The sequence below is a fragment of the Sebastes fasciatus genome, chromosome 6, assembly GCF_043250625.1.
Source record: "Sebastes fasciatus isolate fSebFas1 chromosome 6, fSebFas1.pri, whole genome shotgun sequence".
NCBI lineage: Eukaryota > Metazoa > Chordata > Actinopteri > Perciformes > Sebastidae > Sebastes > Sebastes fasciatus.
The window spans coordinates 13,705,734-13,728,688 of NC_133800.1; the positions used below are offsets into that span (position 1 = coordinate 13,705,734).

General features: G+C 39.2%; 1 protein-coding gene and 1 long non-coding RNA gene across 10 annotated transcripts in view; one reads left to right on the plus strand and one right to left on the minus strand.

Moving 5' to 3' along the window:
- Positions 1 to 20,979, minus strand: part of trim36 (tripartite motif containing 36) — a 38,243-nt gene extending 17,264 nt beyond the window's left edge. Inside the window, exons 1-7 of one of the 9 annotated variants that reach the window (XM_074637726.1) lie at positions 20,672 to 20,979; positions 12,913 to 13,147; positions 8,550 to 8,615; positions 4,589 to 4,935; positions 3,566 to 3,712; positions 1,801 to 1,896; positions 220 to 357 (exon numbers count right to left, since the gene is read on the minus strand). In XM_074637726.1, the coding sequence (XP_074493827.1) occupies positions 220 to 357; positions 1,801 to 1,896; positions 3,566 to 3,712; positions 4,589 to 4,935; positions 8,550 to 8,615; positions 12,913 to 13,147; positions 20,672 to 20,734 (1,092 nt within the window). In that variant the 5' untranslated portion in view covers positions 20,735 to 20,979. Of the gene's footprint in view, positions 1 to 219; positions 358 to 1,800; positions 1,897 to 3,565; positions 3,713 to 4,588; positions 4,936 to 8,549; positions 8,616 to 12,900; positions 13,148 to 14,450; positions 14,685 to 20,671 lie in introns of those variants that run through there. The other 8 variants (XM_074637728.1, XM_074637725.1, XM_074637729.1 and 5 more) reach the window with 8 other exon arrangements.
- Positions 7,031 to 10,617, plus strand: LOC141769065 (uncharacterized). Its single transcript, XR_012594252.1, has 3 exons — positions 7,031 to 7,154; positions 8,558 to 8,641; positions 10,112 to 10,617. It is a non-coding gene; the product is annotated as an uncharacterized LOC141769065 (long non-coding RNA).
- Positions 20,980 to 22,955: the final 1,976 nt, after the last annotated feature.

Genomic DNA, 22,955 nt, shown 5'->3' on the forward strand with positions numbered 1-22,955 from the left:
CATTTAACATTTTGTAATTCATTCAAATAAGTAGCATCCTCAGAAAAACAAATCCCATATTAGTTAAGTTACCCCTTATTGAACATATCATGGAAATGATTAAGGGAGTAATCTTCATGTGTTTAATGGAAGAATGAGTTGTTTTTCTACAAGTAAGAATATGATGAGTACAGGAAGCATGCATGTGTGTAAAGGATACGCAGTCCTGCTATTTCATACCTGAGTCTTGAGTAGGTCCAGGCGTCGGTTCCGTGACTGTTCGATGGACTTCAGCATCTCTGACTTCCTCTCCTGCAGAGTCTCAAACAGTTGCTCAAAGTGCTCGTTGGCTCGACGCTCTGCTATCTGGCCATTTTCCTTTAAGAAGAAGAAGATCCTTTTGTTATCAATTTGTACAAAGCAAATAAAATACTGTTCTCATATATCCCTCCCCAAATGCACACGTGTACTATACGCATTTCTTCAGAAGGGTCACAGTATGGAGCCTTTAAATAACTATAACTGACAGTACAGTTTAATTGTATTCAACTATGATTGATCAACATCATGGATGTTGTTTAATTGTATTAAAACTACGGCTGTCAAAGTTAACGCGATAATGCAAATTTGTTTTAACAGCACTAATTTCTTTAACACATCTTGCGATTTTTAGTTCGGAGCGGGCTCTAGAGTGAAGATACTGGTGTCATAACCTAGGGAATCCATTGGTACTAACCATGTCATAGTAGCTTGTCGTGAAGGAGGCTTAATAACACTCCAAACTTAAGCTAAATTTTGGTGAGGAAAAACTGGCATGGCCATTTTCAAAGGGGTCCCTTGACCTCTGACCTCAAGATATGTGAATGAAAATGGGGTCTATGGGTACCCACGAGTCTCCCCTTTACAGACATGCCCACTTTATGAGTGACTTGACATGCAGTTTGGGGCAAGTCAAAGTCAAGTCAGCACACTGAAACACTGACAGCCGTTGTTGCCTGTTGGGCTGCAGTTTGCCATGTTATGATTTGAGCATATTGTTTTTTATGCTAAATGCAGTACCTGTGAGGGTTTCTGGACAATATTTGTCATTGTTGTGTTGTTAATTGATTTCCAATAATAAATATATACATAAAGCAAGCATATTTGCCCACTCCCATGTTGATAAGTGTATTAAGTACTTGACAAATCTCTTTAAAAAGGTACATTTTGAACAGATAACAAATGTGGATTAAATATATTAATCGATAGACAGCCCTAATTAAAACTCTGGTTTAAACTCTGGATATAAACACAGTTAAAAGTTCAATAATATACCGTCTGTCACCCCCATACTTAAGTAATATTCAAGGCAGTAAAGCATATAAATTCACATTATGCAAAGATTAATGGAAATGGAAAACATGAGCATCCCAAACATAGTCACAAAGACTCCTCTTACAAACACCAAAAGCGTAGGTGCATTTCAATACTCCCCATTCAGGACCAGCGTCAGATTAAAAGGGGAACAAGCTCAGAGGGAGAAACCCAGACACTCAGGAGGGAAACTAGTAGGCAAATCTTGTGCTTCCTTGTTAGTGTGGTTTGCATTCTGTTTGTTTAGTGACCTTCCTTATTCGTACACAGAAAATGTAATTGTTCCTCAACTTAACCGACTGGTTTTGTCGAAGCTATATAACTATTTGTATTCTGTAAGAAACTACAACACATGTATGTTCATTCTGCTTTCTAGAACTATCAACTGATTTGAAGTGGGTATAAGAGATGTGATTTTGGGAGTGGAGTGAAAAAAGGAGCCGCAGCAGCATGAGTCAGCTCTCTTACCTCGGTCTGATTGACGAGCTGCTCTATATCAGTAATCTGAGTCCTGACCTGGTCCTCTTTGCTGATGAGGTAATGGATACTCTTGGCCAGCTTTTCCTGGTGAGAGAAGAGATCAGCAGCATACACAGTGAGTTGTACGTACACATTGACACAGCACTAAGATGACAAATTATAAGATATAACTTACACAACTGTTACTGAGGGGATATCTGCCTGCATACATACAAAAGTTCATTCAACTTTGTGCCATTTTAAGGCATAGAGAGAGGGATTTATCAATTCATACTTTGTGCTCACATTCCCAAGCTCCGACATGGGTCAAAGCATTTTCCTCTCATCTTACATCATATTCACAACTGAAGCTGCAGCTGTTCTGCTCATGTGCAGAGTGTCCTGTATGACCCTGTATGTGTGGGAGAGCTTGTTTCAGTGTGTCAAACAACATTTTCTATCACAATGATATGACAGTGCATTACTGTTCAATTGAAACCCAAACTACTTCCTGGCTGACGAAGGATTCCGGGACTGTTCAGGACATCTGATACATCTCCCAACAATTTGTAGAGACAATGCACACAAAATCATGGGGAACAAATGGTCTCATTAAATATTAAAAAGCACCACAGAGTTTGTGTCAACACAAGACAAGCAGATTGAATTTCACTCAGATTCTGCCTCGACTTGCTGAACCATCAAGTCCACTAAGCTGTGTGTTCATGCCAACAAGATTGTATTACTATTCGATATATACTTAAAACCTATTCTGTTAAAGGTTTGATGTTGTTTTGTGTTGCTTAGTGCTCTCATAGCAACCAGACAGTCCTAAAACATAATCTCCTGACAGTTTTGTCTCTGCATGAGCAAAACCAAACACTCAAACTGATTGAAATCTAATTCTACTGAGTGGTAAAAGTCTAACGCCCACACACGAGACCAACTAGTTTTAACCCAGTTAGCCAGCCTGAGTTTCAGTTTCCAACAGAAGAGAAACTGATATCTGAGATCTGGTGCAGACCAGCACAGGTACAGGTCAGACATTAATATTACAGCAGGAGACGAGAGATTCAGGGATCAGTCAGTGGGCGGCACAGCACAACAAAAAACCTGCTCTTAAGGGTTTTTTGTGATATAGTTCAGCAATGACTCAATACTAAACCCACTGAATGGGAAGATATTACTCATCAAAAGTTGCAGGTTATTAATTTGAGTTCTGTATATCTAGTAACACTAGGCTGAACTTCTGAGAATCAATCTGTACTGAATATCTAGGGCTGTCCTCAACCAAAGAAATTCTTAGTCGACTAACCGATTAGTTGATTTAATCAACAGATCTGTAAAACTCAGTTTCTAAAACAAAAGCACCACTTTAAATCCTGTGTTTCACAGAGATGTGATGAAAAAAGGCATAAAAAACTACTAAATAAATCTTGACTACGACCAAAACGACAGATTAGTTGACTAATCGACAAAGAAGGGGCAGCCCTACTTAATATTATCACAAAAGGTGGGTGTTGGCAATTTCAGTGTAAAAACATCAATAAGTCCAAGTTCCAGGGCTGCTTGTCTTGACCACAACTCAATTTAAAGCCTTAGTTAACAGTGGCATTGTGTTGAAGTTCAGTTTAATCCTTGTTATCATAAAGATAGTATTGTGTTACACTCCAAATGACTCATTACACAGAGAGCAACAAAACAAATTCCAGTGTATTTAAATGACACCCATAAGTAGCCAACCTCTCTTTTCTAAAGTGTCTGAAGTTGGTACCTTGAGGATCTTGTAGGCACTGCTCATGGAGGTGACTTTGTGGTTGGCGTGGGATCCTCCCAGCTTGCAGAGGTGACACACGGGTCGTCGGCAGACCTCACAGTACATGTTCACCTTCTCCATCTCGTGCTCTGGACACATGAGCACCTGAAATATTTAACAGAACAACAATGAGTTAAAATACATGCGTACATAAACTGCCTTTTAATTCTACAGTGACCAAAAGCTAGCTGAAGTGAAACAGGAAGCTGGACTAAACTTACAGAGCATCTAGACAGCTCTCTGTGAGCCATTTCCTGAGGTGTCCTAAAATAGAACTTAAAATCAGCACTTTTACTGCCAAGATCCTCATCCGGATTTATCAGAGACAGCGTTTAGCTGTTTGATTAGCAAAGGGATTGGAAAGAGCAATGCAATATATTGACAAAGCCAGGAACTCAAGTTTCCAACAAAGCTTCAAATATTTTAAGTATTCAAATATCAATGAATCAATGAGAGGGTGGAGCTCAGTGCAACCCAACGCTGAATAACATTTTTTAGGCGACCACAAAGGTTATAATTAACTTTCATGAACTGAAAAAACACTGACAGGGTTAAAGTTCTACAACGAAAACAACGCCATAGTAGGGACCTGTCAATCACAAGGTAGCCACGCTCTAAAGCATTCCCTGCTTTATGGTCTATTTGACTCTAAATGGGACCATAATTTACTAAATGAACATCATGCTGTATGGAAGAAGACTTGAAACTAGCAATTGAGACCATAAACTCATGTTTACTGAGGTAATAAATCAAAAGAGAAGTAGGGTCATTTTCTCAGAGACTTCTATACAATCAGACTTATTTTTGCAACCAGAGGAGTCGCCCCCTGCTGGCTATCAGAAAGAATGCAAATTTAAAAGGCACTGGCATTGGCTTCACTTTTCAGACCCAGATTTGCACACTGAGTTTTTAGGAAATAACAGATACATAGAGAAAAAAAGAAGAAAAAGCCTGCACAAGGCGGAGACAGACTGTACTTGCCTTGGGCCTAAAATTCGTGGTGGGCCCAACATACTCGTGCTGAGCTTTGGGTGTGCCCCAGGGGTGGTGCAGCTTGAAGCACTCATTACAGTAGCTGGCCTTGCAGTCCATGCAGCTCTTTGTAGCCTCCTGCAGCTGTGGAGGCTTACAGATGTTACACATGATTGCGATGGCTGCGCGGGCGGCCTGGCGGTAGCGCTCGACGATGTTCTCCAGGGTGAAGTTACGGAACAGCATGCTGATGCCGCGCTCGCCGAGGTCGATGTCATGCTGGCAGCCCGGGCATGGGATGGTGGTGACCCGGGGAGTCACAGAGCCTCTGCGCCACCCCGGTGACGAGATGGAGCCTGGAGGAGAGCGAAGGACGACAAGTGAGGAAAGATCATGTGTAACAAAGATTCAAGGCTTTGGGTCAACCAGTTTCAACTCTTGTCTGAGGCCCTATTTTGACATGTGAACAACAATGTCCTTTGACTTCAAATTACACTGAAGGCATAATTTCCAAGAGTCAAATGAGGGCTTTGAAAAAATGTGAACCCCCATTTGTGTTCCAACACATTCTGGGCTGAGATTCACAAAAGCAGCATTACATCATCTGCATGACTTGCCAAGTATGATCTTGAGGAAAAAATGCCTTTGATAACACATAAGCTTTCACAAATAGGGCCTCAGTGCGTCTCCCTTTGTGCTTTATTTCCACAATGACCACTACTCCATAAGGACATGGATGTATGGAGCAAAACATCAGTACAGGCAATTTATTGACTAGTTGTCATTACAGGGAAATAAGTCCAGAAAGAGACTTTCCAAGAGTACTGGGGCAGATTGAAGACTGATGACATAGGGAGGATGGCATCCTTGGAGCGTATAGAGAATGCACTGTCTCTGTATGAGAAATCAATTTTATACTGCAAGGCATTTAACATTTACCACGGGAGTGAAGAGCATGTAAGTGCACACAATGATCTGGACAAAGGAAATAATTCTTCTTTCCAAAAATGAGTTAATAAATGAGAAAGTAAATATGACCAACCAAAGCATTTTTAAATCAAGCGATGTAACAGAATTACAAAGTGTGAAGTAGAGAACTTATGCGAAATAAAAATGTCCTTAAAGTGAACTTTAGGATCACATGTCCAGTTCAATGCATCAACACTTATTTTCACAGGACAACAAAACTCCTCTTAAAGCAACACTGCTTTCAAGAGTTTCTCACGACATTGTGCTTGTTACTGATGCAGCAGCAGCAGCAGCAGCTGCAGCAGCATCGTAACAAAGCAGCAACACAGTAACATGAGGTGAAAATAAAAGGAGTTGTTACACAAGGTCACATCACAGACGCAAGCATTGGGGAATGTAAAACACTTTCAGCACGCACTCAAAGTTAGCAAACTGAAGTCACTACAAGGCAAAATAAAAAAAGACAGAAATATTGCTTCACGTTTTTGGAACACAGGGGAAGCGAGGAGTGCTGGATTTATCTCAGTTTGCAAGCCAGTATTTCCACTTCGTTTCCGAGGACCTGGAAATTAAATCAAACACTCCTCAGGTAAGCCAAATACAGGAAAACTACTTCAACAACAACACTTTTGCAAAAAGGTGCAGCTGAGGGAAAAGCAGTGGCAGAACAGCAACCATAGAAACTGTGTGATATGTGCATGCCGTGTGGCTGAGTGACGTGAGCAGAACTGAAGACTGACAGTGCGGGGACAGTTTAGTACCTGGAGGCTAAATCTGTCTGGGATCTGACAACAAACTGAACTACTGAGCTTTGTTTGCCACACACTGATTACCCTTCCTACCTGGATACATAAGACAAAAACGTAACATTGTGGTGTGACGTTATGATGAAAAACTTAGTCCGACGATGGTGATGAAGGTGACATGGTCCTGTTAAGTGAAGTCATTGGATGAAAGGAGAAGTCTGGCAGAAAGCCTTCATATTTACACCAACTAAGGCTGTCAAAGTTAACGCAAATTCGTTTTAACACGACCAATTTCCTTAACGCAACTTGCGATTTTTACATACATTTGCATAAAGAAAGCACATTTCTCCACTCCCATGTTGATTAGATGATAAGATTTGACAAATCTTCCTTAAGGTAAATATTTAACAGATAAAAAAAAAATGATTAATTTGCAATTAAATATTTTAAAGTGATTGACAGCCCTAAATCCAATAAATGATGACAGTGAGTGCATGTATGCATGTCTTTATTCATGTGCGTGTCATGTTTGGAGGCTGCACATTGACTGTGGTCAGGACAGCAGGTGTGAGTGAACAAGAAGCAGACAGGAGATGCCTGTAGCAAAGTGTGTGTGTGTGTGTTGATTTGTGGATCTGCAGAGGGACGCAGAGTCTGAGGCAGAAACTGACGAGTCATTGCAGAGCAAAAGGGGCTTGGTTTATTTCCCCTGCATAAATCTTCAGACAGTTTGATGCTTGAACTGATGTACCATTTTTATATTTCATAAAGTTATACTGTAAAGTGCAGATTTAAGTTCATATTTAGAAAAAAAACAACTAAATATGGTCACAGTTAAGGGAATCTTGTGTCGTATCCAGGTACAGTTCATTTTATTTTTCATAAAGTATAAATCTGTGGAGTCCTGTTTATTTAGGCGTGATCCTGAGAGGGATTTGTAAGACTGTAATCTGCATAAAAATCTAATTATAATAAATAGAAAATCGAGAAAACGTTTCTGGATCCAATGGTAATCCATTTTCTGAAAGGTTGAAAAAAAAAAAAAATCACTTACGATTTAAATTGACTATTTTCTCCTGCTTTTCTTTTTTTAAAGATTATATTGTTATTGAAGACGCCACATCTTTATTGTTTGCTGCTATAGGTAGCTCCTGTTATTGTCTATTCTTTGGAGGGATTCAGCATAAAGGAAAAAAAAAAATCTCTTCTGTGCTTAAAATACAGAATGACATTTTAAAAACATCCACTGAGCATGTTACATATCGCCTAATCTGACAAACAATACTAGTATTCAGTCTTGTTTTACTTGGCTGGCAATCTGACACTTCTCAATTCATCATGCCCAAAATGATTAGAGGTAGGCTGAAACAAGTCTGCGTTCTTATAAACGGTTTCTCAAACACTAATGATTGTCGAGTGAAGCATAAACAGCGCCCTGAAGGCATACAGACGTCAGTTGGTGAAAGCCAGTTAAGAATCTTAGCAAGCCCAAACATATTGTAGGTTTTCTTTCAGTATGTGTGTTTAACTGAGAAACAACAGAGACCAACAGTTCTCCATCTCAATAAAGCAGCTTTACTTGTTGCCAACATGTTTTACGAAATGAATGCTAAGCTTTGCTAGAGCACAGAGACACACACACACACACATTCCTGTCCCACTTCAACACCTAGGAAACATCCTCACCCCTTTCTCACTAATTTTAGTCTCGGCTCCTTTCAGTTCCTTTTTGTCACTTGCCAAAACTCCCCGCCAAGGACTCTACCTCCCTTCGATTCTCATCTCTCCTACTTTACTCCACTCCTCTTTTAGTTGGCTTCCTCGTATGCTGACTCAGCATGACTTTAAGGTTTGCACCGTTCCCCTTTCCTTTCACCAATTCCTTTCCTAACCTACTTACAAAATGAAATACCAAAGTTTGAAAAGAAGAATAACCTGAAGCATTTTGCGTCTTTTACCACCATCTATAAATGCCTTGTTAATCTGGATTTAAAAGATCACGGTTAAGCTCAGTGGATATTTTTAAAAAGGGTGTATGCCTTTTAATTTCAACTATTATTACCTCACATTAAGAGTCTAACAAATAATCATTAACACACTTTACAACATTAAATGCAGCAACTACAGTAATTATCAATTGTATCCCTAACCAGTGGTGTGATTTTGTATGGTCGTGTTGACTGAAGTAGACTAAGTAGAGAAAAGGTAGAACCAAACTAGGGTTTCACAGGGTTTTCTAGTAACACTGTACTCACTACTACAGCTACTCAAAACACGGAGCCCCCGTCTACCTCGACTTCCAAACGACCTTCGCACTGTGGCTGCAAGCAATGAACAGAGAAGTGAGGTGAGACCAACAAGAAAAAAGAAACAATACATAATGTGAAGTGAAGTGAGAAACCAGTTTGATTTTAAAACATCATGACATTTGAGAAACAAAGCCAACTTAAAGTAAACTGAAATTCACCCTGAACTGGTAATGCAGTTCAGGGTGAAATACAAAACAGAGCGTTTAAAATATACATACAGGATGTGAACAGTTGTTAAAGTACAGTTAACTCTTGATTTGCACACTTATTAGCAGTCCGGATTTGAGCACATATACATGCAACTTAAAACAAAATTGATCAGCTTTTTTTAGGACTACACCGTTTTGGGAAAAACAATTTTTGCATTAAAAAGGAATAGTTTGCCATTTTGGGAAATATGTTCACTTGACAAAAAGCCAATGGAAATCTCCCATTGGCTTTTGGATTATTGCAGGAAATAAGCTCTGTGGCAAACAAACATTTATGATACATTTTGTTCCGCAAGATAACCTTCACAAATGAACACCACTTCTATGATTTTTGAAGTGTGAATGCAATCGCCAGAAGTAAAAAGCAAACGTTATGCTATAGACAAACTACACCACAGTCACATGAGTGAGTAAACACAACGAGGCTGTAAAGGCGGAGTCGGCGTGATGACGTTTAGTATTCTCATTTAGCCGCTTGTTAGCAACCGCCTTTTTAAAGACACGCAAAAGCTTCAAAATTCACGAGTTGGGATATATACTGACGTATTTTATATCATAGAACAATAGGTTAAAATATCTTCAGCTTGTGTTTAACCACAGACCTTATTTCAGGCATCTAACTAAAAACCCATTCAAAAACCCCGCTGACTTTGAGACGAGGGAACCTGAACTGCTAAAATGCTATCTCATTTCCGGGTTCTAAGACTCATTCCTGCACCATTCGCTTTCTTGCTAAATATAAAGCTAGACCTAGGAGACGGTTGGCTTAGCTCAATTAGTATTAAGACTTAACACAAGAAAACAGCTAGCTTAGCTAAGGTACAAACAACCTACTACCAGCCTTTTACACTTAGTTTTTGTACAGAACAAACAAACTAGTTTAATATTTAAAGGCCCTTTTACAGTGTTCCTGTTTTAAAAACTAGTTATCTGGATACATAAGTGTTTTTTAACCAACTCCCGGCACTATTGTTTAATGAGCTCACTTGCTATATATGCTGATAAAATCTGCCAGTGATAGTTGTATGTAAGCATATTTCCCAACATGTCAAACTATTCCTTTAAAGAGCACTTACACCAACTTTACAGTGCACTTGTCAAGAGTTAGCTGTTGAACATAAATGCATCATGCTCTGTTTTGAGCCCCGGCAACATAAAATAAGATGAAGTTGAGAAACGATGCTGATGAAGTTTTAGTGTCCATGCACAGCGGGGCTTGTCCGAGCTGCACACTGATAAATATAGCCCTAAGTCTTTTCTTTCTCTCCCTTCACCTAATCCCTCATTCATTCCTTACAGGCAGGTTGCATCACCATGGCTACCGATGATCTCCCGGCGTTGGAGGCGGTCGGCAGAATTACTCGGTTGTTCTGTTTGGGAGTTTATGTGCTCATAACGTACTTTGAGGTTTCCTAAATATTCTTAACACAGTGAATTTGTGTTTTGTAATCTGCTGATTAAATGCATTTAACGCAGCAACAACCTTATTCAATAATCCCACCGGGAATTCTGCTTGTGCAAAACTTGTGAATAGTTCACGTTGACTAGATTAACTTAGTTTCTTTATGAGATGCTGCTAAATTAAGTTGTAAAGTGACTTAAAATAATGTGCATCAACTCACAATAAGTCAGAATGAGAGTATAGAAATGACAGACAAGAGTTGTCTTTGTGCACAAACTGGTTTTCAGCAAGGCGAGAGATTTGTTTACCCAAAAAGCAGGATTTGATTATTTCCTGCGTCAACAGATGCCGTCCTGCCAGTAAAGAATGAACTCATTCAGGTTGAAGGGGGAGACTGAATGAGGCAGGCTGTGTTCGAGAGCCCGGTCTCGGTGGTTTTGAACCATGAATGGCTGAATAGCTCCCAAAAAAAAGTAGTTCACCTCACTGTACTCTGGGGATCTCTTTAGCTCTGCTGCTCTGAGGCTACTTTGCATCTTAGTTAAATGGATACCAGCTTACAGTTTCATATAGTATAGGCCATTGATTAGACACACCTGATGCCAACCATTCTGACTCAAGGAAATCACTTTATGTCCCAAATCCATACTACACATCAACTGTACGGAGTATGAACTATACACTAGTATTTTTCAGTTAGCATACAAATCATAGACAGTAGCATACATCAAAAGTCAAACTGCAGCTTGAATACTACTGAATTAAATCTAAAGACTTATATTGCTTTCTGAGGTGTTATTTCACCACCTTCCACAATTAGTTGCATTTCAGCTGTGAGCAGCTGCTCCATTCCCTTCCAATATCAACGCACACTTTAAGTATGTATATTGACCCTTTTTTTAGTGTACTTTATTTAGTTATTTTCTCAGTTTGAACACACTACATACTCAAAACCTGCTTAAAATTACACATTTTCATGGTCAATTAATCTGTCGATTATTTTCTTGATTAATCCATTTGACTATACTTAATTTGGTCTCTTCTTTTCTCATCTCTTTTGCTGTTATCACAAAATCTGCCAAAATATGATTTTGATTTGATTCAATTCAGCGGCCTGAGATCGATATGAGACGATATCATATGACACAATCAGTTACATTTACATCAACTCACTAAAAGCAACATAAATATGATTTGACAATTTTATTACTGGGCTCTGTAAGAAGGATGTGCGCTGGGACAGAAACAAAGACGTGCTATGAGAATTTCAAAATAAAAGGTGTATCTTAAGATTATATGCATCAATGTCTTCACTTTGCATCGATGATAGTGGATCGTTGATCACTGAATCGATGGATCGATCCAGATCGATGGATCGTTATACCCCTAATGAACACCCTACATACTCAAAACCTGCTTAGAATTAGTATGAAGTATGGAAGTAGGACACAACTCTGATTTTGTGGTCAAGACTACAAATGAAACGACATCTTTTTGGAAATGGCGTGCAGCCCAGAGCTCTTGGAAGACAGAAAGGCAGCCCTGTGTCCCACCATGCTGTTTTCAAGGCTTGGACATTGACCTGCTCAAGCTTGGCTGCCGCAGTGCCATATGTTCAGCAGAGAACTTGAAAAATGTTGTGACAAGTTAATTTAGCTACCTGCTGCAACCCCCCATCAACCACAGCTTTCCCTCCCTCCAGCTCAGCTTGGTTTTAAGAGTTTAAAATACCTTAAAGGAGCTTACAGATGTGCTTTGTTCACTTGTGTGTACACAACACACACATATGCCTTTATATCCGATTAAAGGTGGAGTGAAACCGATAGCTCTTTGTTCCTAAAACATGTTCAAATGAAGGCATGATTGAGGGGAATGTTTGATGCCCCTGGGCCATTAGAGGCAGACAGCGGCAGCGACAATTAGGGCTTGAGAGAGCTTGTCAACATTTCTTTTCTCTTGCTAGACAAAACTACAGCTTGTCAAGTTCCCCTGCCGTCTATTTAATGAAGCTTGTAAAAGCAGACGGGATTAGAGTTAGAAGTGACGACTGACAAATGTTATGGCTGAGCGGTGAAATTATTAAATCATTTTTTACGTTTGTTCTTGTTTATCTAGGACAAGAGAGGGAGGAGGGGCCACGCTAAAACCCAGATATCATACAATAATGCTTGGCCCATTGTTTGTCTTGCTCAGTCTTTAATTTGCATTGGCTTAAGACTTGCTCTTCACAGGGAAACTACCCTTTTTTGTTTGTTAGGTTGTGTTTCTATTTGTAATCCCATATTTCCTTATATGGAAAATGTTGTTCTTTTCTATAATAGATAAATCCCAGTCTCCAGCCATTGAAACCTGTTGAATGCAGCCATTGAGATGACAGCAGAAGTGAAGCTAAGGGAATTGGGAGGAAGACAATGTAACAGGAAGTTGGCATGACTGATACAAAACTCATATAGCCTTCCTTGGAAGCTATCACAAATGCTTGAGATGCATTCAATACTTGCACTTCCTCCGCAACGATCCCCTGATTATTAGCCTCCATTAGCTCACATAATCGCAACAATACAGCACGGACACTGCTCTACTAATGCCTCGGCATGCTTTTAACCTTGGAGAAATGAGAGATCCTCCTCCCTGCACGTAATAAAAATCCTTTCATAAAGAAAAACAAATGTGTTTGGCATCTTACCCCGAGACCCACCTGATCTCACAAGCCTGTCCAGCCTCTCCATGGAAGGAGAGGGCACCCTGGACCTGGGGCTGCCCGGCATGGAGCACTCGGAGCCGGCGTCAAAAGAGTCGTCATGGTTCAGCATTAGCAGCTCTCTGACACACTTGTGGCAGACGCTGTGCTGGCAGGGCAGGATCAACGGGTGGGTGAAGAGCTCCTTACATATCGGGCAGATCAGCTCCCTCTCGATGTTCTTGATCGGGACCTGGTGATGGAGACATCATCATGAAAACTGACACTTTTTAAAAAAGGGAACATGTTTCCCACCCTGAAGAAGGCTGTTTGTGCCGCTACGCGTGGGATGTTACCCAATCTTACATGTACCAGCATTGTTTTTAGCATTTCATCATGAAATAGCCAATTGAATAAAGGCTTTTCATTTTTATTTTTTGCCAGAAGAGTGCCTTGGACTCCCCCCTTTTTTGACACTTTTTAAAATTGAATTTTTACATTTAAGAGTTTTGCATGAAACTCACAGATGCCGTCATCCTTTAACGTACTCTTAATAAGAGACAAAGAAGAACAGAAGGCATCACAGATCAGTCTGAAACTTCATACTTGGAGACAAGGATGCAGCTGTCTTTGATTCTTGAAACAATAACCTATTATTAGGACATTTTAGATGCAGCTAAAATAGGCCTATTGTCTGTGCTTTGAGCTGTGCAAACAGCATTTTGCTGTGTCAGTGAGGTGGGAAAATTGTCCCTTCAGGTATGTAGATTCAGTATGAAGTATGTAGGGCAATGCATTTCTTTATCCCACCTGAGCACATAACTTTACTTTGAAAAAAGCTCTGATGCAGTCACAATATAACAGCCAGCCAGCCAGCCACGGTGTCTTTACCATGTTTCTGATACACATTACATAAGACAGGATTAAGCCCAGCTGGCTAAATATAGACAAACAGTAAAAATACACCATTCCAGCAGCTCACGTTTGAACATTTTAAAAGACAGTTTGTTTCTACTGTTGTATGTAGAGTTTCTCCTGAATTGTAATGTATTATATGTAATGTATTGTTGTTGTTTTTTTATTTCTTTATTATCTGGACCTTGAGTCTGCAATAAAGTTTGAATTGAATATTGAATTGCAGGAGCTCCAGAGAGAAAACAGTCCTCCCTTATTCACAGACTGATTAGCTCCTTTACTGCAGGTGGTGTGATATAAAACATCCCAATAAAGCCTACCTTCCTTCTGCTGTGAACAAACATTCATTTAACTCGGGTTAAAACGCCTCCACACGTGCTAAGAGACAATACCCAGAGAGATAGAGGAAGTTTAAAGAGAAAAAAAACTTCTGCACAAGTCTGCTCAAATCTAATTGTTCCTTTAAAAACAATAGAAAACAACAATGAATGAAACACAGACAGAGGAGGCAGCTGCAGACTTCTCACAATGCCCGGTCACTTCTTTATATGCACAGCAGAGCAGCTACAAGGCGAAACAATGACGAGACAAAATGAAAAAGGCTTTTATGATAATAGATCCTCTCTCTTTCTCTCACTTACCCCGCTAATGCTGCTGCTGCGCCTCCTCTCCGCAGACATCATGATGAGGGAGAAACAGTATAAACCTGACTGTGAGAGTCAAACTACAACCTTATCCGGAGGGTTTTGTTGTTCGGGATAAAAACAAACTTCTCGGACTGGAGGAGTAGATGCCGACAGCGACGACTGGGTGAATTTAAATAGTGTGACGCCGCTGAGAGAGGCGGTGAATCAGCAGCCGGATCACTGCTGCAGCGAATGAAGGCAGGCGGGTCGAGAGACACAGAGAGACAGAGAGAGAGAGAGAGAGAGAGAGAGGGGGGCTGGTCTCCATAGAAACTAATGCTGCCTTCACGTGCTGCTCGTAAACTTTAACCAATCAATCCAGCTTGTCCATTCAGGTGTTTTTATCAGGCATTGATTGGTAGGACAGAGTCTGCACTATTTTGCATGTAGTTTGCTTTTTGCATTATCTGCCTTGTTTCAATCAGAGTTAAAGCAGCAGTAGGTAGAATTGGAGCAAATAGAGAATAAGACTATTTTCTCTATATTCTCCCTGGAAAAATGTTGAAAGGCACCCTAATAATTATATAAGTTTAGGCATGGCAACAGAAACAAGAAAGTTCATATTTTTGTTATCCTGCATTATCTAATATATCTGTATAATGTGTCTGCACACACAGTAAGTAGGGCTGCACAATCTAAATTTTATCAAAAGCGCAATATGGCGTATTGCAATTTTCAAATCACAGGAGGCACAATATTTTTAAAGGCGAAATCTGTCAAACTACTATTTTGCTGCAGAGATGTCCTGGCCTGCACATCATATTGTACAGACTTAAAGCTGCAGTGGGTAGAAATGGAGCAAATATGATTAAAAAAGGTTATTTTTTATAAAACGGTCACTATATCCTGACAGTAGTGCATGAGACAGATAATCTGTAAAAAAAAAAAAAAGTAATTTGCCTCTGTGTCCTCCCTCCTAATGGCATGTGCATGATTTTCAGAGACCGGAGGAAAACAACCAATCAGAGCCGAGCTGGAGCCTTGCCGTCCCTGAGCAGCTGTCAATCACTCTAAAACTCCGATCAAATAGATAGATAGATAGATAGATAGATAGATAGATAGATAGATAGATAGATAGATAGATAGATAGATAGATAGATAGATAGATAGATAGATACTGTAGATAGATAGATAGATAGATAGATAGATAGATAGATAGATAGATACTGTAGATAGATAGATAGATAGATAGATAGATAGATAGATAGGTAGATAGATAGATAGATAGATAGATAGATAGATAGATAGATAGATAGATAGATAGATACTGTAGATAGATAGATAGATAGATAGATAGATAGATAGATAGATAGATAGATAGATAGATAGATAGATAGATAGATAGATAGATAGATAGATAGATAGATAGATAGATAGACAGACAGACAGATAGATAGATAGATAGATAAATAGATATATAGATACTGTAGATAGATAGATAGATAGATAGATAGATAGATAGATAGATAGATACTGTAGATAGATAGATAGATAGATAGATACTGTAGATAGATAGATAGATAGATAGATAGATAGATAGATAGATAGATAGATAGATAGATAGATAGATAGATAGATAGATAGATAGATAGATAGATAGATAGATAGATAGATAGATAGATAGATAGATAGATAGATATATAGATAGATAGATAGATAGATAGATAGATAGATAGATAGATAGATAGATAGATAGACAGACAGACAGATAGATAGATAGATAGATAAATAGATATATAGATACTGTAGATAGATAGATAGATAGATAGATAGATAGATAGATAGATAGATACTGTAGATAGATAGATAGATAGATAGATAGATAGATAGATAGATAGATACTGTAGATAGATAGATAGATAGATAGATAGATAGATAGATAGATAGATAGATAGATAGATAGATAGATAGATAGATAGACAGACAGACAGACAGACAGATAGATAGATAGATAGATAAATAGATATATAGATAGATAGTAACTTTATTGATCCTGAGGGAAATTCAAGTCTCCAGCATCACAGTTCCATAGTGCAAAACATGTTAGTAAAAAGGCAGTAAAAAGTTAGTAGTGCAAAGTACAAAGTACAAAAAAATATACCAGATATAAAAAAATACAAGGAGATGAAGAAAACTGTTAAAACTGAATATAGTGCAGAGTAACAGCTGTGATTCGGGACTATTAAAAGTATAAAAAGCATATAAAAAGTGAATAGAGTGCAGAAGAGACTGTTAAAAATGAATATAGTGCAGGGTAACTCCAGCAGCTTAGTCTATGAAAGTGCACTGTGTGTATTATTATCTGTGTATTATTATCTGTCCTGCAGACCGTCCTCAGTGGCTCACCAAAGTCAGCAAGCTTCATGCTCTGTGGAACATGATTGTTTGTACAAAATGTCAACCAAAAAAACTAAAATGTTAACCTGATGGTAGGAGTAGAGGTCTAAAGGTCAAGGGAACACTCAAATGAATACAGTTCATCCTGGGGCAAGCATGAATGGGTGTACCATTGTTTTGCCAATCTGAATATAAAGATATTTCACTGAATAAGTGCAATGTTTGACCTAGTTGTGATAGTCTACTAGAGGAAAAAGTCAGAGAATAACCAAAGTCATTACAATGTATCCTCTAAGGACCATGAATATCTGATGCATTTTAATCCATTTAAAAGTTAAGATATTTCATTCTGGACCAAAGTGATGGGCCGACTATTAGCCTGCTAACCATGGTGCCATGTTGCTAGCATGGCTAAGATCTTGAGTACTACATACATCACAAGCAACTCTTATACACAATATGAAGCATAGTCTACGTGTACTGAAACAATATTACTCACAAATGTGAAGAGACGGGTACGTTGCAATAAAAACTGAAATACAAAAAATGCACTTGAGGGAATGGAATTGGACGTTGGGTAAAGCGTCTTGCGTCTGCAGATATTAGCAGCACGAAATATCATTATTATACTTGTAGCAGCAAAAACAAAGTGTGTGCAGTGTGTATTTTAGGCTATAATACAAACACAGAAGTGCAGGAGGTTGGCAGCATGATTGATGTATGCTCCACTAGTTTAGAGCAGCGGTGCCCAAACTTCTTCCCTTGGAGGGCCAGAACTGAAATTGAATGGTGGGCCAAAAGCAAACACATATTGTATTGTATTGTATTGTTAAGATGCAAAATGGGATCCCAAGTTCCTTTTGTCTGTGTGCCACTGTCTCTGCCTCTCCATTTTTTTCTTACCTCACTCACACCAAACTGACTTCCTGCGCAAGTGTCACTCGGCCCGCCGTGCTGAGATTATGAAAAATAATTGATAATAAGTAATCCTACATATTAAATAGCATTTTTACATTACAAAAAAATAAAACGGCATAAACAGCAATTTTTATTGTATCTTTCTTTTATTATTATATTTTTTTTACTACTTATTACTTTGGGCATCCCTGGTTTAGAGTCGATGTAAATGTACATCAGTACTTCAAATCTAAAGTTACAACAAAAGCTCTCAAGTTCCACACAACATCCTGCTTAGCGTTTATATAAAATAGGCTCACTAGGTTTTCAGTCTCTGGTCTGACAAATAGGCTACTGTATTCAGCCTTCATAGAAGGTTCCTATAAAGGGGCCCATGTAAGCTATAACTTCTGTTAACTTTACAGTCTCTACTAATGTCAGGGTCCCTTTTCTTCTTTCGGGGGATTTATGATCTGCTAACCGCTTGCTGCAGTGACACTTCGTAAGGTCTGTAGTTCATTTTATTGCACATTAGGGCCCCCTATAAAGGTCAACCCAACAATGCTTTGGTTAAAGAACAAAAGGAACCATGTCACAGCTTTTGGGGAGGGAGTTGTAATGTCTTTGAGAAGTGAAGTGTGGCATAGACAACGCTGTGCAGCAGCACAGAATGAAAGTGGATGAAATGATGAATTAATCTACTAGCCAAAATGTGCACAGTCATCGGAGGCACTGCAGGCATCTGTAGGACTCTGTTGACTCATTTACTCTTCCAACAGCATTTGTTGGCAGCAGACCACACAGACAGCAGCTCCAGTATCAGTCTCACTTTGTCACCTCAGTCAACTTTCTGCCAGTTTTTCAACAGGAAAATGTTTTAGTTGAATATTCTGTGGGTGCAACCTGTATAGGGACCTAGAGGACCCATGGAGGTGCTTGACTGTCTGAAAAAAAAATCCAAAGGGCTCTATGAAATTCTGCATCATTTTCAAATGATGTGACCTATTTTCATTCTCAGAGCAAAATATTTTTTAGATTTTCACCATTGCCTATATGCATTGTCTGGGTATTTAACAAAGGAGAACTTTATGTCAATTTTATTTGAAAATTGCATCTCCAAAGACTACATAACCCTGGCCCAAATCTGAATATATTTTACTGTTTCACACAGCTATTAGAAATTTAGTGACACATCATCAGCAAAGAAATCAATCAAAAAGGGCAAAACCCGTCTGTACATTCTCTTGTCATGTATTAGCCTACAAGACACCCAACAAAGACTACACTGTTATATATTGTGTTTCTATTTGTTGGCATCTTAATTTTCATGTTAATATCACAGAGATAGACATTGTTGACCATTGTGCAAGAGAGGCTGGATTGAATTTTAAAATAATACTGAATTCAGCAACTGGCCAGTGAGTCAATCGCGTGTACAGTCTGGTCTTTTTCCATCCGACACATGAAACACACACATAAAGCTCCTACATGCATGGATGAATGAATGACACAGATTGTGTGAGCAGGAGATTCATTTCAACACATTCTGTCAGTCTGAAATGGGTGAAATGGGTAGAGAGCCCCTCCCTGTGCACACACACACCTCAGTAACCCAGTGCCCCGTCTCACCACACAGCTGCTGCCAAGTGTCCCACATATTGACACGAGTGTGTGATCTGCCTGCAGCACTATCCAACTACCAACACACTCAGCGACTTAGGCCCCTAATTAAACTCTTTATGTTCGCTAAGAATAGAAGAGAAGCCTATATGCCTTAAAGCCAGCAGGCCTTGACATGAAATAGAATAGAGTAGAATAGAGATGTGGGTCTATCTATAGGTTATTAAATTCTTTGTTAACAGAAAAGGGTCAGCTCTTCATATCAGAATAGAGTTATGGGGGGTATATCACTACTTAATAATACAATGCTAAATAACAGGCCAGGCTAAAATATTATATTATATCAAGACTTTTGAACTGCATATTGTTGGCATTAATATGATTACACACAGCTGACATACATATTATTGTACAGGAATAGAACAAGTAGAATACAGAAGAGGGTCTATTAGGCATTACAATGAATAGAGTGTAGAATAGAATTAGATAGATAGATAGATAGATAGATCAGACTAATTAGATTAATAGACTATTCAATTAATCAAACAGATTAGGGACTACTACTCATTACAATGGTAGAATAGAGTGTAGAATATAATTAGATAGATAGATAGATAGATAGATAGATAGATAGATAGATAGATAGATAGATAATACAATTGATAGGACAGATCTATTAGGGTCTATTACTACTCATACAATGTAAAATATAGAATCATGGGGGTAGTATAACATGATTTATTAATAATATAGCCTAATATAATATTAATATAAATGGCTAATATGATTATAATAGCAGAGGCACACACCTGAAATCATGCAGATATAGAATAGAAATAGAAATAGGTGTGGGTCCTGCATGTAGGCTATTCGATCAGCAGAACATAGGTCTATTAATACCTCAGATCATGTTACAACATCAAAATAGAGTATAGTGTAAAAAAATATAATGTGATATCAATGAATAGAAATGAATAGGATTAGAATAGAATAGAATAGAAATAGAAATAGGTGTGGGTCCTGTAGGATATTCAATCAGAAGAACATAGACCTATTAATACCTCAGCTAATGTTCAAAATAGAGTATAGTGTAAAAAAATATATAATGTGATATCAATGAATAGAAATGAATAGGATTAGAATAGAATAGAATAGAGTGGTGTGGTTTTGTCAGCATCCCTGTAACCATCCCCTGACAGCTCCAGCATGCAGGCCGGCTCGTCGCCGCTGCTTGCCGGCCGCCTGATGACAGACGCACCGCTGCTGCTGCTGTCAGGAGAGGAGGACCGTAAATCATCCGGATCCGGAGGAGACTCACTCACCTCGCCTCGCTCGATCCGCTCCACGATGCTGGCGAACTCCGTCATGTCCTCAGAGTCCGACATGGCTGCAGATGGTGGTGGTGGATGTAACAGCAGTAGTCAGCAAACAGGAGGAATATTGAAAATGTAAAAAAAACAACACACACACACAAACAGCAGCTAAATAAACAGGATGAAAAGCTCCACAGCTTCACAGGAGAGGTGAGATAACATCAAGAGAAGAAGAGCCGCTCCTCATCCTCATCCTCATCACCACCCTCTCTCCTCCCTCTCTCTGTCTCTGCTCAGCCGTGTGTGTGTGTTTGTCCGTATAAAGTCTACAGTAGCCGGCTGCAAGAAGCCAATTTGATTTTAGTTTGCCTCATCTTGGAGGGAAAACCCCGCCCTCGTCTCCTCACAGCATCTCCCTCCTTCTTCTCTCTCTCTGACTGCATCATCATCATCATCATCCCTCAGCTCAGCTCAGCGGCGATGTCTCTCCACTCACAGAGCTCTTTGTATTCCTCATGCTCTATCATACATCCATCAGTCACTGGAAACATAATCTCAGATTAAAGCTGCTGGATGGGGGGTCGAAATCTGTTGCATTCAGTCAAACTGGGCATTTTTACGCATGGCTGTGCAGCGCGCTCAAGTGTGCGTATATTGCTTTATATGGGCTGATTTCTGCTCATTGCGACCCAAAATACAGTATGTGACTGAAGATGGATCCTGTCATGATGGATATACATAGAGACCTGGCTGCTGCTGCTTCATGCTGCTTCATGCATGAGCCGGAATGTGAGGCGACCGTTGTGCGAAGCCGGATTAAGTTCGTGTGTTTTTTTCTTTTTTTTTCTTTCTGGCAATGCCACTTGTTCCGCGTCACCAGATGGCCTCATGGCTTCATGCAGACATATTCCACCCCATTGAGCATGTGGAGGGAGGACAAACAGGCAGACTGCCCTGACGGAGCAAACGGTGCATGACAAAACTAATAACTCATCTACTTACTGACTGACTGACTGCTGTCTCCAAAAAAAGCACTGAGATAATCACTGGTTACTGCAGTGGAGCAACATGGGGTCATTTTGGGGAAACAGCTGTCATCTCTATGGTGAGATGGAAAATCTTAAAATGAATATTATAACCTTGAAATTGGGGTGGAGTTTAATCTAATAAGGCATCTCTTTTTTTGTTTTTTGACCTTTATTTAACCAGGTAAAATCAATTGAGAACCAATTCTCATTTACAATGATAACCTGGCCAAGAGGCAGCAGCAAGAGTATAAAAACACAGTCCACACAAGCGACACAAACAGCACAGATACAGTACAGTATGACAAACATACAGTATGCCATGACAAGACATGAGAAAATGGCTAAAAACAGCATAGGTAAATAAATAGGTCAGAAATGAATAAGCACTATGTACAAAAAAAGGTGGATTACTGGATGTTCTTTGTAAAATTGTAATGGAAGAGAGAGAGAGAAGTGAGTCAGCAAGTACAGCAGTCAACTATGACTTGTTGCAGCTTTTGTTTGAACATGTGGAGAGATGTGAGAGCTGTGAGTTTGAGCGTCTTTTGTAGTGAGTTCCAGTCATTTGCAGTGGCAAAATGAAAGGAATTATGGCCAAAGACAGGCATCTCTTAAATATATAAATTGAAGTCTATAACTAATATGATACAACTTTTCATTTTGCATCCATAGGCAGCTCAGTTTGAGAAAAAGTACACATACAACAGACATACTGTTACCATAGACAGACAGACAAGTAACACCCATCAGACAAAAACACAAAGCACAACACCTTTATTCATACATAACCCATTAAAACATTACCATCTGTCCTCTGGATTTACATGTCAAGATGGACTGATGGACAAAAGCGTTCTTTAGCCTGATGCGGTTAAATGTAGGGACTCTAAATCGCCTCTAATGGCTTTAAAGGTCCCATATTGTGCTCATTTTCTGGTTCCTACTTGTATTTTGTGTTTCTACTAGAACATGTTAACATGCTGTTATGTTACATGTGTGTAAGCGGTGTAATATGTAAGCTCATTGGTCAAGTGCAGCACATACAGTGGCTATATCCACATATTTTATGGCCACTTCAATAGACTCTTGGGGCAAAGATGAGTGCGGTGAGTAATATATATCTGTGGAGATGACACTTGACTGCCCCATAAAAAGCCATATAACTGAGCCCCAGTGCCCTCCACTTGACTGAATAATCAATCAAATGTATTGATTAGTGTGTTTTTACTAAGCAGAATTGATTTAAGTTAAATAACTACAGAGAA